This window comes from Simochromis diagramma, unplaced genomic scaffold, assembly GCF_900408965.1.
Source record: "Simochromis diagramma unplaced genomic scaffold, fSimDia1.1 OVJJ01000302.1, whole genome shotgun sequence".
Classification (NCBI taxonomy): Eukaryota; Metazoa; Chordata; class Actinopteri; order Cichliformes; family Cichlidae; genus Simochromis; species Simochromis diagramma.
The window spans coordinates 133,954-151,409 of NW_024386792.1; the positions used below are offsets into that span (position 1 = coordinate 133,954).

General features: G+C 38.7%; 1 protein-coding gene across 3 annotated transcripts; it reads left to right on the top strand.

The window, feature by feature from the left end:
* Positions 1-213: 213 nt before the first annotated feature.
* LOC120728618 (perforin-1-like) lies at positions 214-12,589 on the top strand. 3 transcript variants are annotated; one of them, XM_040023643.1, is made up of 10 exons: positions 214-776; positions 4,846-5,117; positions 5,203-5,282; positions 6,357-6,402; positions 6,887-7,026; positions 7,131-7,233; positions 7,351-7,431; positions 10,119-10,615; positions 10,737-10,830; positions 11,326-12,589. In XM_040023643.1, exons 2-10 carry the CDS (start codon positions 4,848-4,850, stop codon positions 11,533-11,535), a joined length of 1,521 nt encoding a protein of 506 aa, XP_039879577.1. In that variant the 5' UTR covers positions 214-776; positions 4,846-4,847; the 3' UTR covers positions 11,536-12,589. The 3 variants fall into 3 exon arrangements, with proteins under 3 accessions (XP_039879577.1, XP_039879575.1, XP_039879576.1); XM_040023641.1 differs by having other exon boundaries at positions 396-776; positions 7,131-7,269; positions 11,326-12,586; XM_040023642.1 differs by lacking the exon at positions 214-776 and adding an exon at positions 2,164-2,286 and having other exon boundaries at positions 7,131-7,269; positions 11,326-12,586.
* The last annotated feature ends 4,867 nt before the right edge of the window (positions 12,590-17,456 follow it).

Genomic DNA, 17,456 nt, shown 5'->3' on the forward strand with positions numbered 1-17,456 from the left:
GAGAGAGAGAGAGAGAGAGAGAGAGTGTGTGTGTGTGTGTGTGTGTGTGTGTGTGTGTGAGAGAGAGAGAGAGAGAGAGAGAGAGAGAGAGAGTGTGTGTGTGTGTGTGTGTGTGTGTGTGTGTGTGTGTGGTGTGTGTGTTTGTTTGTTAAAGCTGAATAATTACATTTAAAAGCCAAATACAAAAATAAAATTCCACTTTCCAGTGGACCAAGCAGATTAAAATGAGTCATTTCTCCCCTCCTGTTTTTTAAGTTAAATATCATGGTCAGCACTGACAGCTGTTCCTAGTTCCTGATCTGCTGCATTAAAATTAAATCTATGTTCTTTATTTTCCTTTGCGATGCTGGTGCTGGAGGTCGTTTGATAACGAACGTGCTTAACTCAAGCTGAACAGCTCATCTGACTCTCTTAGGTGCAAATGTATGCATGCTGGAATAGGGCCTGCTGTTCTGTGTCGTGAAGTCTACGTTTCGGTGTTTTGTAACTCCCCGTTTTATTTTGACAGCATCTTGTCTCATGTGCGCTATATTTCGTTTTCCTTCCACTGTCTTGTCTTACCTTATTGGTTTCATCTGTGTCCCCTGGCGTTGCCTGGTCTTTTCCTGATTGCCATGTGTGTATTTTGGCTGTAGCCTCTGTCTCTGCTCAGTTCTCTGCGGCGTTTGTCCGCACTTGTTGTACCTTGTGAATTTTTTGTTTGTTTTTTGTTTTTGCGGTTTAAACGGACTTTTGTTACCGGCTGTTCTTTGGATTATCTGCTCTTCTAAATAAAGGTTCGTTTTTTGCTTATTTTACTCTGTTTCACTATTTTACTGGGGGTTTTTTTTTAGTCTGTTTTGGGGCCACGTTCTTCCACAACACAATAGACTTGCAAGGTTCTTGTGCATGCTCTCAGCGTATATCTCTGCACACCTGCGCACAGATCTAAAGACGGGCTGTGTAGTTGTGGTAGTTTGTTGCAGCTGTTTGAAATCTCTTTTGTCCCTGGAGCAGAGACGGTACATAATTTTGTTTCATGCTCTAAGGTTTCACTGAACCCGATACTATAATGCCAGTTCAACATACAGGATAGTTTTCCATTACCTGGATTGACTTTCCCTGACATTGGAAATTGGGATGAGCAGTTACACGAAGCTGGTTATCAGTTCGCCAAATTAACCCAGGGGGTCTCCTGCGCGTTCACATGAAATGGTGTTGTTGGCAGTATCTGACTAATCTAAAATGGCTGTTTCACAGATCATATGTATTTTTCGCCCACAGTAAACAATTTCTGTGAGTGCCACCAACAATTAAATGGTGATTAAAATTTAAGAAAATAATAAATAAATAATAAATGTTTAGTAAAATATCACGCTGTAAAAAGGACAAAAGATGAATTCTGTGTCAAACTGTTAATCTGGTGATTTAGGGCACAAAAATAAACATTTTAATGCAGTTAATTCTTATTATTGTCACTGAGTGCGTGCTCAGTGCTGCTTTTTCCCCTAAGGCGATGTCTGCACATTAGAGCTCTGAAACTTTAAACTGGCATTTAAACATTTAAGCCTACTCTACTTAAATGTTTAAATGGACTGTGCCAAAGTCTAATAACGCAAAACGCTTTAATTTGTCGCAGACCAAATGGAAATATATTTTATTGATTGGTCAGGTGTTCTTAGTGCTGTTGAGCAATCCCAGTAGAATAAATGAAAGAAAGAAAGAAAAACAGCAGATAATAATCAAGTATATCCGCATTTTATGTATTTTCTTAATCACCAAATGAATACATGCACATTCCCGTGATAATTCGACACGCAGTTTGCGCCTCATTTGGTGGTTTGAGTATGGTAGGGCTTAACAAGCTGCACAACACATTCTCCTTGCAGAGTGCAGCACGAAGTGAAGACTCAGTGAAAACGTGGCTCTTCCAACCGATTTAAAACCGAAACTCTCGTATTGTTCTGCGATACTACAATCTATCCAATACCAAGTAAATACAAGTATTGCCAGTACTACCGATACGTTTAACTTATAAAGGCAGAGTGTAGAGAGAGTTCATCAATTTGCTAAATTCTGAACAAATTTTAATGAACACTGAATCTGTGATTTTTACTTTCCGCAATAATCCGTGAACACAACAAGACACACCTTTCAGCTTTTTCATGTATTTTGAAACACTTTGTTGTTCTTGGGTTTTATTGGAGACCTGGAAGACAAATGTGTCTGGCTTTAAAGCACTTTGGGTCAGTTTATGTTGTTTAAATGTGTTCCATGATAAAATAACCTGACAGTCAACACAAAAAGGTGAGTATATTCACATTAACATTTTTCATAGTTCATGTTAAAGGTATATTATTTCATTTCCAATAAAATAATGTTGGGCTGAATATATTATCTGAATATAGTCTATAAGTAATCATATTACTTTAGCAGGCATTGGACTGCTAAAGTAACAGCTATGATAACGAATCACAATTTAATCCTTTTTACTGTAGATCCAGCATCAGTCATGGCTGAAACATTATAATTTCCCTCTGTGACAGTGGGCTCTGTCTCTGTGCGAGGGATCTGGGTCTGTCTGAACGATTTCCTTCATCCTCTCTTCATTTCTTTTGCTGCTTTTCTAGGACAAAGTTGTGCTGTTCATAGTCCTTCATATCTTTATATAAGTTCATAGGATTGCCAAAGTAGAAAACATCCTTCTAGCAGGCATCGTTGTTTGCAGTGTTTCGATTTACAGCTGTAAAGTAGCTCTATATATTTTTCCAATTTCTCACTTACCGCAGCTTGCATGGTTTTGCTTAGTGCATCTGAGTCATATGACTGTAGGACAACTAAACACAACTGAGCAGGGAGGAGGGAGCGGACAAGAGTGTGCCTGCATGAGAGGGAAGCAGTTTGCACAGACATGTCTCCTTTTTGATGATCAGTAGCAACATACTGAACTTACATAAGAGAAACAAACTAATGCATTGAGCTGATCACAATAGTAACAATTCAATGTCAGTACCAGCATTAAGTCGATACTATCGATATTTGGGTTGATCCACCCACCCCTACTGAACAGAACAATTTCAGTTTTGCAAAATCAACAACCTGTGGACGTAGAACTGTAGAAAAACAACATTTGTTTTGATTCTTGGCAGAACCATTCAGGTATCTTTTTTTTTTTGCACTTTAAAAGTGCATTCATGGATATGGTCCTCTGCATATGTCTTATTTAGTGAGTCAAAAATGCACAACAGTGTCAGTACAGATTAAAAGTTAACAATTTTAGTAATGCTGGTGCTGCTCTGACTTTCAGTGAGGGAAATATGAGTTGAGAGGGTATTCTAGAAATTCTGACTTCTGATTTATTGAGGAACACAGCAGCAGCCACTCACACAAAGAAGCAATTCATGTGTTAAACTGAGTTTAACACAGAAAACTGAACATGTCCATCACTACTGTGGAACAGACCAGGCCTCTTCTTTTGGGCTCTGCCCTCCAGACCGTCAAAAGGTATTTGTTTCAAGAACTGATCTATGAGTTACTTGTAAGAGCGTGAGACTGCTGCACTGTCTGCAAAACAGACTTCGTTGCATGTGTGATGGCTTCTTTGTGTATGAGGCTGCTGACTTAGGTGTCTGTGAGTTGTTGAATTTAAGTGAGTGGAACTTACCATTATAAGTATACCATTGAAATATATAATACCATACATACATACATATTAATACCATTGAAAAAAATGGTTTGGTTGTGATTATCTTTTTTGTCCTACTCCTACTCTCCATGCAGTGGTTCAGTAGATCTTTAAGAATGTTTATTTCTGAAGAATTGAGTGGTCAGTAGGTATGACCTACTGTCTTTAACCTGGAGCCTAACCTGCTCCAGATCAGGTTAGGTTCATAGCATAAATTACCATGTCAATTTACCCCAGTAAGAAATGAACAACAATGAGCATTTATCAAATTTGAGGATAAAAAGTTTAAATTTTATTCATTAAAATGAATGGAGACAGATATAATATTAAAAATTAGTCACCACATGTGATGTCCCAGAGCCAAAACCTATGATACTGCAATATATCATTTTTGTTTCATTACACAAATAAAGGTTTGTGCAATTTTTAGCCCTGTTTGCTGGTTATTGCACAGAATAACCACACATACATATTTAGACAATTAGCCACAACATTAAATATAATATTTACATTGCTAGCTTCAAACAAAAAAGAATGCCGGCCAGCATTATAATATGTTAATAATATGTTAATAGTATCCTAATGTAAGTATAAACCAACTACCATAAGTCAGTATACAAAAGTTCTAATGCACAGATTTGACCATTTTGGTAAAATCTGGTTGTCATATTGTTGCCTATATATTGCTAAACTATTAGTAATGGGTTTTGCCTCATAGGCAAGATTTTGTTTCCACATTATCGTCTCCAGTTTCTGGTCAGCTACATAAAGTTCAATGTCATATTTCTTATCTGTTAGCTATAACCTCTGTTGATGTACAAGAACTACTTTGATATTATTTAATATTTTTGTAATTAAGTGTTCAGTCTCTGTAATAAAATATTAAGCTCAACAGTGTTCAACACTGCACTGAGGTCTAGCAGAGTAAGCACAGAGTGCTTGGTCACTGACTAAGGACCTCACCAATACCACATTATTTCCAAGCTGTAACAGAAAGTGCTACCAATAATTTTTAATGGATTTTTCATGGCTTCATTTTGTTCCTTTTGACTGAGGTATGCAAGACTCAGTCAGAACAGTGACAGTTAAAATAAAGAGAATTGATAACCCCTGTTGTGATACCCAGACAAAACCTGTTTGCAAAACTTTTGTCATTTTGTCTGTTTTGTCTTTGACTTCAGCCATGCGCTCCAGTCCAACCCCACCTCCTCTTTACCTGAGCCTCCTTCTCTTTCTGTCATGGAACTCCCTGGTTCTTTCCTGTATGACAGTGAACAACAGCAAGTGTGAGTCTGCTCCATTTGTACCAGGCCACAACCTGATTGGGGAGGGATTTGATGTCATCACCCTGCACCGAAAAGGAGCCTACCTGATTGATATAGCTACGTACCGCAAACCAGATGGCACCTGTACTCTCTGCACCAACCGCAATCAAAACAAAACTCTACAAAAAGTAAATAAACTGTGATTACCAGCAAACTATAGTAGATAGGTTATGTGCACATCTTAATCATGGTGTTCTGTTTTTTTATCTTCAGCTGCCGGCCTCTGTTGTCGACTGGCGTGCAATCAGCCAATGCAAAACCGATATCTCCAGCAGTGCACACACCACTGTTAGGTACAGTATAGTGTAGTATATTTGTTGCTGAAAGGACTTCATCCCAGAGATCATTGTCATCTCATTACTTCACCTAGTCTGTCACAATACCAGTTAGCCATGACAGACACATATTTTTCTTAGATGTCTGGTTGGCACTTTGTCTCTCTCCATTAAAAGGAAACACCAACAAAATGAAAGACTATTAACTTCTTTGCGAGTAAACTTTAATATTCAAAAAAGGATCAAATGATATTTCCTCAACTGTAGAATAAAACAACAAAGATGGGTGAATTGTTACAATACTGGAAGGTAAAGTGATGACCAGGTCACAAATTTCTTGTGTTGATTATCAGCATTTTGAAATCTCATAGCAGTAGGAACAAAAGAACTTCTAATGTGTTCTGTCCTACACTGCTTAGGAGAAGAAGCCTGCTGTTTACATTTCTGACCCTTCAAAATATTATGGAGAGGGTGACTAGTATTTTTTCTCCATACACCTTTCCACAATAATTCCCAGCGAATCCACAGTCCTGCCCATTAATAAGCCAGCCTTCTTCAGTAATATGTGCAGCCACATACTATTCTTACTCACCATACTGCATTCCCATCACAGTGTAAAAAGGGGAGGGCAGTAAAATAGGGGATACTGGCAACAACAGTCTGATAGAATAGAAACAGCGTCTCACTACGTACACTGAATTTATATTTATTTGCTGGGGCACACTACAGAAACTCTCTAAATCCTTTAGATTTCTTGGCTGTCATTTGCCAACTCCAAGATTCAGCTCCCTCCACATTTTCTATAGGACTGAGGTCTGGAGATTGGCTTGGCCATCACCTTAATGCTTCTTTTGCATGTTGGAAGACCCATCCATGACGAGCCTTAAGTGTTGTGGCTGACAGAAAAGGGTTCTCGACCGAGATTTTATGGTAAATAAAATCCATTGGCCCCTAAATTTGGTGAAGTCACCATTTAGCAACAAAACATCACCAAAACATAATGGTTCCCCTCCATGCTTGACTGTAAAAAAATTTAAAGAAATGAAACAAGTAAATAAAAAGTAATTCTTCTCCTTCAAATTGTGTCCACAGTTCACTACTTAACTCTAACACTGATCAGGACATCCACGACTGGAAGGTAGGAAGCATCTTGCACTTACTGTTTGTTTCAAAATTACTGTTTGAAACTACAAAATACTGTTACTGTAATTACTTGTTATTAAAACTAATAGAAATGCAAAATTTGTAAGCAACATTGCATGCTGATTCGTTTCTTTTTTTTTTCTTTTACAAGTGAAATGTGCACTGAATCAAACAGACTGTAATAACATAAAAACCTTAGTGTGTAAGTTCTCATCAAAAGGGCTGATTTGATTAAATTTTGGCTCACTGAGCTGTGTAAATGTGATACAAATATGAATTCCTTGTCTCATTATTTCATTTAATATTTCCAATTTAATATTTTTGATCCCGAGAAAAAAAGTATTATATTCAAAGTAATTGAGTGAATGAATAATAAGACAGTATTTATTATATCTAATACTTTTATCTATTACTTTTATAGTACATTGACTATTATTTAAAAACAAAAATGGTAATGACATTACATTTCTATTTATCAGGCTGGACTAAATATAAATCCCATATCTACCAGCGTGGGGATTGGAGGAACACACTCCATGGCATATGCATTTGCTACAAAAAAGACCAAAGAGGACCACTACTCCTTCAGCACACACACGGTCACCTGTACTCACTATCGGTTAGCTGTGAAAATCCTGGCATTACCACATATACCACAAGTTTAGATTAACAATATATCATTTCAATTTTTAATAATTTACTAATCAGTTTCATTCTATCTAGTTACCGGGTATCAAGCAGACCGACTCTTAGCTCTGAGTTCAGCAGGGATGTGGCCAGTTTGCCAAGTCGCTATAACTCCTCCACCAGAGATCAGTACAACGAGGTCATAGATACCTACGGCACACATTACATTCGCAAGGTTAAAACACAGAAACACTGTTAATTAGATTATTTCAGGAGTAAAAACACTTTTTTATTAAAACTTTGTGCTACATTACAGGTTCGTCTTGGTGGCCGTCTTAGACGAGTCACAGCTGTACGAACCTGTTTGTCCAGACTAAACGGATTCTCCTCAAATGAGGTACATGAAAAACATTTGCCTGCACACAGTCACCAGACTGCATATTTCTACTCCATATGAATAAGAACATAAGGGATGCTAAATAGTTGTTTTTGTTTGGTTTTTTGGCAACAACTGAATAGTGACATCATTCTTATTGCATTTGTATATGAATGCAAGGAGCTTATTCCCTTCCAAAAGATATTCTCTCAGTTGTTCTACTGACCAAAGTGAAAGAAACCATTGTACCTTATCTCTATAATTGTCTCACAGTCCATCAGGAGCTCTCTCTGCTGTGCTGAAAAACCTCTAGCTTCTGTCGCTGCCATTTTCAACATCAACAACAACCATAAACACGACACCTTTTAACACTTATTTTGCCAAAAGTGTTTGCTTGTCTGCCTTTACATGCATATCACCCCGTACTTAATCCATAGGGTTCATTATGATATCAGCTATAATAGCTTGAACTCTCCAGGTAAGGCTTTCCATAAGTTTTAGGAGTGTGTTCATGGGAATTTTTGATCATTCTTCAAGAAGCACATTTGTGAGGTCAGACACTGGTATTAGATGAGAACTCTCTGCTTTAATTCATTGCAAAGGTTCTGTCAGGTTGAGGTCAGGACTCTGTGTGAGCCTGTCAAGTTCCTCCACACCAAACTCACTCATCCATTTCTTTATGGATCTTGCTGTCTGCACTGGTACTCAGTTATGTTGAAACAGGAAGGGGTCATTCCCAAACTGTTCCCACAAAGTTGGGAGCATGTCCAAAATACCTTAGTGTACTGAAGCATCAAGCGTTCCTTTCACTGGGACTAAGGGGCCGAGCCCAACTCCTGAAAAACAACCCCACACCACAATCCTCCCTCCACCAAACTTTCATGTCTTTCACAAATGTTTGTAGCATGCCTAGGTGCTTGATTTTATACACCTGTGATCACGGAAGTTATTGGAACACCTGAATTCAATGATTTGGATGGATTAGTGAATACTTTTGGAAATGTAGTGTATTTTAGCCACTTCTGTATGAGAACTGTCAGCAGCTGGTTCTGTGACCCAGCAGTTTCAGTTGGTTTTCATCTCTTTTGTTATATTTTGAAGATAATGTGGAGGTTGGGATTATTATTAATTGGCTGTGAATTTTAGTTTAGTCTGTTTTATCCAGGCCTTCTGTGCTAGTTGTTTTGTATTTCTTGTCCACGTGTTTCATATTGTAAAGCCTGGGTTGTCATGTCTACGTCTCGCTATGTTTCCTGTTTTATTTTGAAAGTCTCGTGTTTCTTTGTTCAATGTGCTTAGTTTTACTCTTCCCCTGTGACGTTGTTATGTTCATTTGTGTCAGCTGTTTCCCCGTGTGTTTCCACTTCCCCTGATCACCTCCTGTGTGTATTTAGTCTGTGTGTTTCCTTCAGTCTTTGTCCTGTTGTTCTGTGTTCTTTCTTTCATGTCATGTCAAGTTTCAGGTAGTTCATGATTCATGTTTATATTCATATTTTCCTGCATGCACCTGTTCTGATTCATGTTTTTGTCATAGTAATCAAAGTTTAATTTCTCCAGTTTAGGTTCTAGTTTAGTTTTCGCCCCACTCGCCTTTGTTTTGTTTGTGTACTGTTCTTATCAGCCACAAGAAACGGCTCACTTTTTGTCCAAGTCACGTTTCACGCTCCGTTTTAGTCTGCATTTGGATCCAGTGTTCTCTCTACACACAGTCAGCTCCCCACTGTCTGTGACAAGAACTTGCCTGACTAGTTCCACCTTGTGGCAAAGACTTTGGAACCCACATCCAAACGACTGCCATTTGAAAATTGCTGATTACTTACATTTACTTACTTACTTATATTTGACATTTTCTTCATTGTTATCTCTCCTTTCTCTTTTTTTCCAAGTTTGTTTTTCAAATTTCTCAACTGCCAGTGGGCATGAATAGCGTAAATCAGGTGAATGGTGATTTCACTCTTGCCTCCTCCTAGCCGAAACAGGCATCAGGATTTGGTAAAAAGAGAGAGAGAGAGAGAAACACCTGCGGACATTTTAAAGACTTAATGAATTAACGATCAACTACAAATTGTTTCCACTTCTTTTGGAATAATATGAAGAGTATGGATCAGTATCTGTATCTGTACACATCATTTACAAGAAATCATGTGATGGTTAGCATTGCCAAAACCTTTTACAATTTTCAACACTGCATGCATGTATAAGTAATTTGTAACATCTGCATTTTAACAAATATCAATAAAGTGCATTAACAAACAGAAAATACAAAAAGACAAAGACAAAGAAAAATAAGTTACCATACCAGGCACAGGGAAATTGACCACACTGTGTACCCTCTGGGAGGAAAGCCACAACTGGCCAATACTGCACAAAGGTCCAGTGACAGAAGCTCAGTTCAGTTTGATTTATATAGCACAGCAAAAGTTGTCTCAAGGAACTGTGTTTATTGTAAGGTAAAGAACCTTCAATAATACAGAGAGAACCAGAACAATGAGACATGAATACCTTTCTTTGTTTAAACAAAGCTTTCTTATTACATTTTAAATTGGCTCTACACCAGGATATTTTTAGGACATTTTCAATAACCCTTGAGTGACACACTTAGTTCACAAGTTCCATGACATGTAGGCCTAACATCACAAGCGCTTCTCTTTGGCATGTGTTCCTATTTAATGGAAGTCCTGCATCTTATGTCTTCTCCTGCCTTCTAGTTACACTCCTGCCTGTCGATGGGTGTCTCCATTGGCTTGGGAAAGCTGAATCCATCTGCTGTCCAAGGTTCTTGCAAAAACATCCTGGAAAACCGGGATGTTGCCACTAGGTATAGCTCTGGTCTCCACCAACACTATACGGATGTGGTGGGAGGTGATGGGTGGTTGGGAGAGTTTTCACTTGCATATGATGACTCCCTGGGTTTTAAAAACTGGCTGAACAGTCTGAAGGATCATGTAGATGTTGCTTCCTACTTCATTCGCCCAATGTATCAGCTGATACCGAAAGGCACAAAGAAGTCAGGGATGAAGGCTGCCATAGACCAGTACATAGCAGACAATGATGTGAGTCAATCACACAGCCAACGAAATTGCTGGCGGGGCAATCCTAACCTAGATTTCAACTGTTGTCCACGACAAGCCTGGAGGGGGAAGCTAACTGTGGAAATCATCCAGGCCTGGAATCTGAAAGGAGATCATCTTGGCCCAACTGACAGGTGAGACGATCATGGTTAGGGATTAGGATTTAGAGTTTTCTAAAGATTTACGAATCTCTAGGATTTAGAGATTTAGAAATCTGCAATATTATTCATCTTTGTGTCTTTCTCCTACTCACAGCTATGTTAAACTGAGGTTTGGTTCCATCAATCATCAGACTCGCATGATTGAATCAAGTTATCCCCGATGGAATGCTTATTTTGATCTTGGACAGGTCAGTGAACCCTGACTACATATAAGATCAAGGATCATATTGAAGGAATTTTAATACTGCAGGTTTGATGTACTGATTTCAATTTTTAGAACTTGGGCTACTTACATCTTTTATATACAGTTAACTTTAGCTGTTCTTTAACTGAGGTTATTTATTTCCATTTGGTTAAGTTCAAGCAGAACTAATTCTTTCATCAGGTATATTTAAACAATTTAAGGTAATGATTTCGGTTAATATGAATGCTTTAACAATGTCAACCATGTGTCATAAAGTACTGAATGCAAATCTTGCTACTGCACATTTTCCTCCTTATTTAAAATATGTAACAATATGACATATATATCAAAAACACAACAGTGCTACCAGAATTTACATTCTATGAATTAGATGTGAATTACCATTGTCACTATTGTATATGGTACAAAATCTCAAGCATATTATTTGTAGGACAACAGTATATTAAATCCTATTTTTAATGCTTTTTTTCTCATGAAGGTGGACACACACGGTGATGTGTATGTTGAATTATGGGATGAGGATCTGTTCTATGATGATCTTCTGGGATCATGTTCCCGGCGTCCAACTCAGGGGACACGTATATTTTCCTGTTCAGCTGACAGTGGCGTCTATGAGTTCAAGACCACTCTGACCTGCGACTCACATCTCACAGGAGCCTGGTGTCACCAATATATACCATCTCCATAATGAGAAATGCATTTTGGGGCTGCATGTCTTTCTCCTATAATCAATTGTGATAAATCTGTTGATCACATAAGAGTCACATGACTGATGGGTTTTTTCTTTCATTTTCCTCGTATATATATCGTACATATCCATTTTTTTAAATTTGATCTTCTTTTCATTTGTCATTCAGTTATTTTTTATATTTTATATACATATGTAGTTTCATTTTTTTCAGATTATACTTGATTTCAGTTTGTCAAATACATGTAACCCTTTTGTTTACCTTCTCAAACAAATAAAAAAAGCACGGTAATGTTAAATTAAAAAAAGAAAGAAAGAAACGTGATAACACAACAAGAAAATATCACATAATATTTGTTAAACAAAAGACTATTATACTTCATGTCACAGTGTGGGCAGGTCAAACACAAGTGCATTTGTCTGGATATACAGATTTTAAAAAGTAGGAATTTCTGGGGAAATTATTTTTAAATTCAGCATCTGGTGATTTTAAAATGTGTATGAATGAAGTTATATACCCTCAAAATTATAACGTGGTGAGTAACGACAGGTTTTGATGGTAATTTCTTACAAGAAGTACTCAGAATACATTTTTACACCTAGTAGCTTCTTGTTGCTGCTCCCTTACTCACAAAGAGCTGATGCACCCCTGAGGAATTTGTGTCTCCTCCCATTCTCAAACTAAAATATTACACTATGAACCCACTACCTTTTTTTATACAGCTTAAAATAGCTTAATTCATTTGCAAATCAAGCAAAGGATTTGATAATGTTTTGGATTTTTATTACTCTTAAAATGTTTAAAAAAATCATTGCCACAAACTAAAAATAAATAAATAAAAGATACGTGTACTGTTGCTGTTTTATTGTAACTAATTTTCAGATAAACCTAATTATAAGGGAATCCATGTTGTGTGAGTGTATGTGTGTGTATCTGCATCCCAGCTGCATTATTTTTTTACTATAAAAAATATATATATTCTAGTGACTGAAAATAATTGTCTCCAAGTTACAATTTGAAGAAGCATATGTAGCTCTACAACACTGCTGGTGAGGCACATTGATGAGAAGGAAGTGTCATTCAAAATAGCAGCAACGTAGCTTTTAGTTCAGCTAAAGCCTCCAGTCAAAGCTGACACTATCGATAGAAGCTTGCAAAGTAATAGAGTAGTCATGACATGCAGAGGTAGATGTACATTGGTGCTAATGGCAATAGTACTCTCCCAGTTCCCCAGCGGGCCCCGGGGTTTCCATGTTTTTTTGTTTGTTTTATTTACCAAGTTAAACACAAATCCATCAAAGCTGCTTCTAACAGTAAAATTCACCATTCAGCTCACAGTAAAAAATCAAGTAGATCTTCCACTCAGTGTCTGAGGCTGGGTGCTCGGATGTGTACTGGCTGACTCCCTGAGGCTGCGTGGCAGGGCCTGACAGAGCCACGGGCGCCAGGCCCTACCAAGCAGCCGGCAGGAGCACCCAGCTTAGGACCTCGGGCCTCTGGGCCCAGGGGCGGTCCACTCTGGCGTAGCTGGCATGTTGCTGCAGCGCCATGCTGCAGAGTGTTGCATGGCAAGTGATGTAGCAGATTTTTTGTGTCTTTTCTCACTGTCCCTCTCCCCCTGTTTTTCTTTCCCTCTCCTTTTCTTGAACTTCTCTTGTCTATGTCTTTCCCGTTCCTATCCCCGGTCATGTCTGATTGTAATAACTTAAAAGGTATAAATAAATACATACATAAATACACACACACACACACACATTATAAAGATCAATCAAGTGGACCAGTATGGCAAAGATGTAATGATCCATTTTGGCATTTGGGAAAATAAATCTTTTGGGCATTTTTCTTGGCCCTCAGACAATAATTGTGATTGCTACAGTGCCGAACGGGACAGGCAAAAACAAAGACAATAAAGCAAGCAAGATCTACTCGTTTTTTAATAACAGGTGAGGGCATCAGCCACTAGCAGGGAGTGTGGTGAGGGAAGATAGGCCCCCACATCTTGGGGGGGCCTAAGATGTTTCCAGAGAGGTGGAGTCTAAGACGCGACCTGACACATAACATAGACAAACAGGCACACAGAGACACAAACATGCATTCCCACCATCATGCACACATATAAAAATATTCAGCACTCGCCCAACATGGAGACAAACAGAAATGAACACTGTACACACACTCACACTCCCCAAACATACTCTATACCCCCAGGTCCAGGTATCAGAGGGGCAATCTGCCCCCGGACCCAGTAGATGTTTCCCTTTGCTCTGGGGTGGAGACAAGCAGACCACCCCCGGTCTTGCAGCAGCAGTGAGCCAAATAATCAAGCATGTATATATAAACGAGAGAAAGAGGTCAGTGCATAGAGCTAATTATAGCTCCTGTAATCTTGAAGTCATTGAAGTCATCTATGAGCTTCAAAGTGCATATTAAACAAATACGTAGGACAGCTACAAAATCTGAGACTGCAAAGCTGAGTGCAAATTTGTTAAATTAGACTTCTGTACACTCACCCAAACCACTTTGACTGCCTTTCCCTCACGCCAGCCTCCACCTGCAAAGCCTGCAAGACACTCTCAGTTTAATTACTCCTCTTACCAGACCAATCGCCGCCATGATTGACACTCTTCTCTCTGTATTCCAGTACCACTGATCTTCCCTGCTGAGTCATGACCCTCTCCCTGAGTTTTTCCACCTAGTTCCAGTTGATGGTTCCCCACATAGTTCACATAGGTAGCTCATGTCACCCTGGTATAAATCTTCATGGTCTGAGATATGTAGCCCTTCACCCTCTACGCCACAGACTTTAGCCACTGCACAGAGACCTGCCGTCTTTAGAAGTTTTCTGATGACTCTGTGGTGGTTGGATGCATCAGCAGGGGTGATGAGTCAGAGTACTGGGCTGTGGTCGACTCCTTTGTCACGTGGTGCGAGCACAATCATCCACAGCTCAACGTGGAAAAAACCAAGGAATTGATTGTGGAGTTTAGGACCCAGGAAACCCTTGACCCCAGTTTCAATCCACGGGGTCAACGTGGACTTTGTGGAGGACTATAAATACCTTGGAGTATACATAGACAATAAACTGAACTGGTTAAAAAACACTACTGCACTTTACAGGAAGGGCCAGAGTCATCTGTATTTTCTGAGGCGGCTGAGGTCCTTCAACATCTGTCGGACAATGCTCAGGATTTTCTGTGAGTCTGTTGTGGTCAGTGCTATCCTCTATGCTTTTGCATGCTGGGGCAGCAGGTTGAGGGTTGCTGATGCCAACAGACTCAATAAACTGATCCGCAAGGCCAGTAGTGTTGTGAGTATGGAGCTGGACTCTCCCAAGGTGGTGCCGGAGAGGCGAATGCTGTCCAAGATAAAGACAATGTTGGACAATGCCTTCCACCCACTCCATGACGTGCTGGCTAATCACAGGAGCACGTTCAGTGAGAGACTGAGATTACCAAAAAGCACCACTGAACGACACAGGAAATCATTCCTGCCTGTGGCCATCTCCCTGTACAACTCCTCCATCTAATACAATGTAAACACTGCAATAGTTACATCCTTTTCCATACGCTCTTTTCTTGCTCTGTATGTTGTTGTCTACTTTTTATTATTAAATAATTTAAAAGAATGGAAGTTGGTCAGAGCTCCTGTAACTGGCAGCCTCTCCCGTGGCGACATCTTGAAACAGATTTGGGGCTTTGGATTTCTTCGAATTTGTTTTTTTAGTGGAGTTCATTTCTGGTTGTGTGCAAATGTATTTTCATTTATGTGTGCATGCGTGGAGATCTGAGGTTGGTCTGGTAGAGTGGACCTCTGCACATAATCGCATGTGTGTGCAAACATTTCTGTGTTTGGATTTCTTAGGATTTGGTTCCTTTGGTGGACTTCATTTCTGGTTGTGTGCAAATGTTAGAACATTCATGTCTGCATGCGTGGAGATCTGACGTTGGTTGGTCGGGTTGGACCTCTGTGCATAATCACATATTTGTGCAAACATTTGTCTGTTTCGATTTCTTGGAATTTAGTTCCTTTGGTTGAGTTTTGTCTCTGTTTGTGTTCAAATGTATTTTCGTTCATGTGTGCATGTGTGGAGATCTGAGGTTGGTCAGTAGAGTGGACCTCTGTGCATAATCACATGTGTGTGCAAACATTTTTGTGTTTGGATTTCGTAATTTTGGTTCCTTTGGTGGAGTTCATTTCTGGTTGTGTGCAAAGTCATGTGTATTCATGTTTGCATGCGTCGAGATCTGAGGTTGGTTGGTAGGGACCTCTTTGCATAATCACATATTTGTGCAAACATTTCTGTGTTTGGATTTCTTGGAATTTGGTTTCTTTTGTAGAGTTTATAGAATTCCAGCATGATTACATTGCTTTGTTTTAGCATTATGCACCAAGTTAATTATTTAATGATGAATAACCCTATTTTTTGCAGTTAAGTCCAACTGTATTTAATTGAGTTGATCCAACCCATTCAAATTATTTTAGTCCAACAAAAATATTTAATCCTAGAAAGGCATTTATTAACATGGAAATCCTTTCCATGATTTTTTTAAAATAAGTTTAAAATGATATTTTTTGGAGTCAGTACAAAGTCTAGTCTGGTTAACATAATAACTGATTACAAGGCTTGATACAGATTTTTATTTATATTTTTGTCCTTGACATGTTAAACTAATATAAATAGCAATACTTTTTTTTCTTTTTCTGCCTCTTATAACACGAGTGATTTTCCTGTGGTTTGAAATCTTGTGTGATCTCGTGAATTTTGCAAGTCCAGGCTACTAACCACTCTTTCTAGATTATATCATCTCATATTAAAGTGGCTGAATTTCATGCAGATCCTACACAATATAATGATGTTCACCATATAAACAGTTGTTTTGTTTAAATTACAAGTTATAAATGTAACAACCACCCAATTTTATTTTTTGAGTGCTTTATTCAAAGCACACAAGGATTTCAGTTTGGCACCAGTGTTTTCGAGACTCCTTAGCTTTCCACCTGACTCTGCTCTCTCAGGTAAGTAAAAACATTTTTCTTTTTAGACTTGAATTGAATTCTTTTTCTTTTTTTTAACTGCTTTCTACATTATACTAAAAACATCAAATATATTAAGCAAGATATGAGGAATTATGTAGCAAAGAGAAAAAAGATAAATAACTCTAAATATGTCTTATATTTTAGATTCCTCAAAGTAGCCACACTTTGCTTTGTTGACAGCGCTGCAAACCCTTGGTCTTTTGTCAATGAGCATTATGATGTAGCCACCTGAACTGGTTTTCACTTTCACAGGTGTGCCTGGCAGTATACAGCTGACAGCCCTATGAAAAGTGTTAGACTTAATATTATGGCAAGAACCAATCAGCTAAGTGAATAAAAGTGACAGTCCATCATTTCTTGAAGAACTAAAGGTCAGTCAATCTGGAAAATTGGTAAAATTTTCAGTGTGTCCCCAAGTGCAGTCGCAAAACCCATCAAGTGCTATGACAAAACTGGGTCACATAAGTACCACCCAAGGAAAGGAAGACCAAGAGTCACCTCTGCTGCACAGGATAAATTCATGTGAGTCTCAGAGATTGCACGTTAGTAACACCTCAGATTAGGGCCCAGATAAATGCCACACAGGGTTCCAGTAACAGACACATCTCTACATCAACTGTTCAGAGGAGACTGCACGAATCAGGTGTTATGGTCAAATAGTTGCTAAGAAACTACTACTAAGGAAAAGCAACAAGTAGAAGAGATTTGTTTGGGCCAAGAAATACAAGGAATGGACATTAAAACCACTGGAAAACTGTGCTTTGTTCTTCTGAGTCCAAATCTGAGATCTTTGGTTCCACCCCTTGTCTTTGTATGACAAAGAAAAGGTGAACTCTACATGCATGGTTCCCACCGTGAAGCATGGAGGAGGAGGTGTGACTGT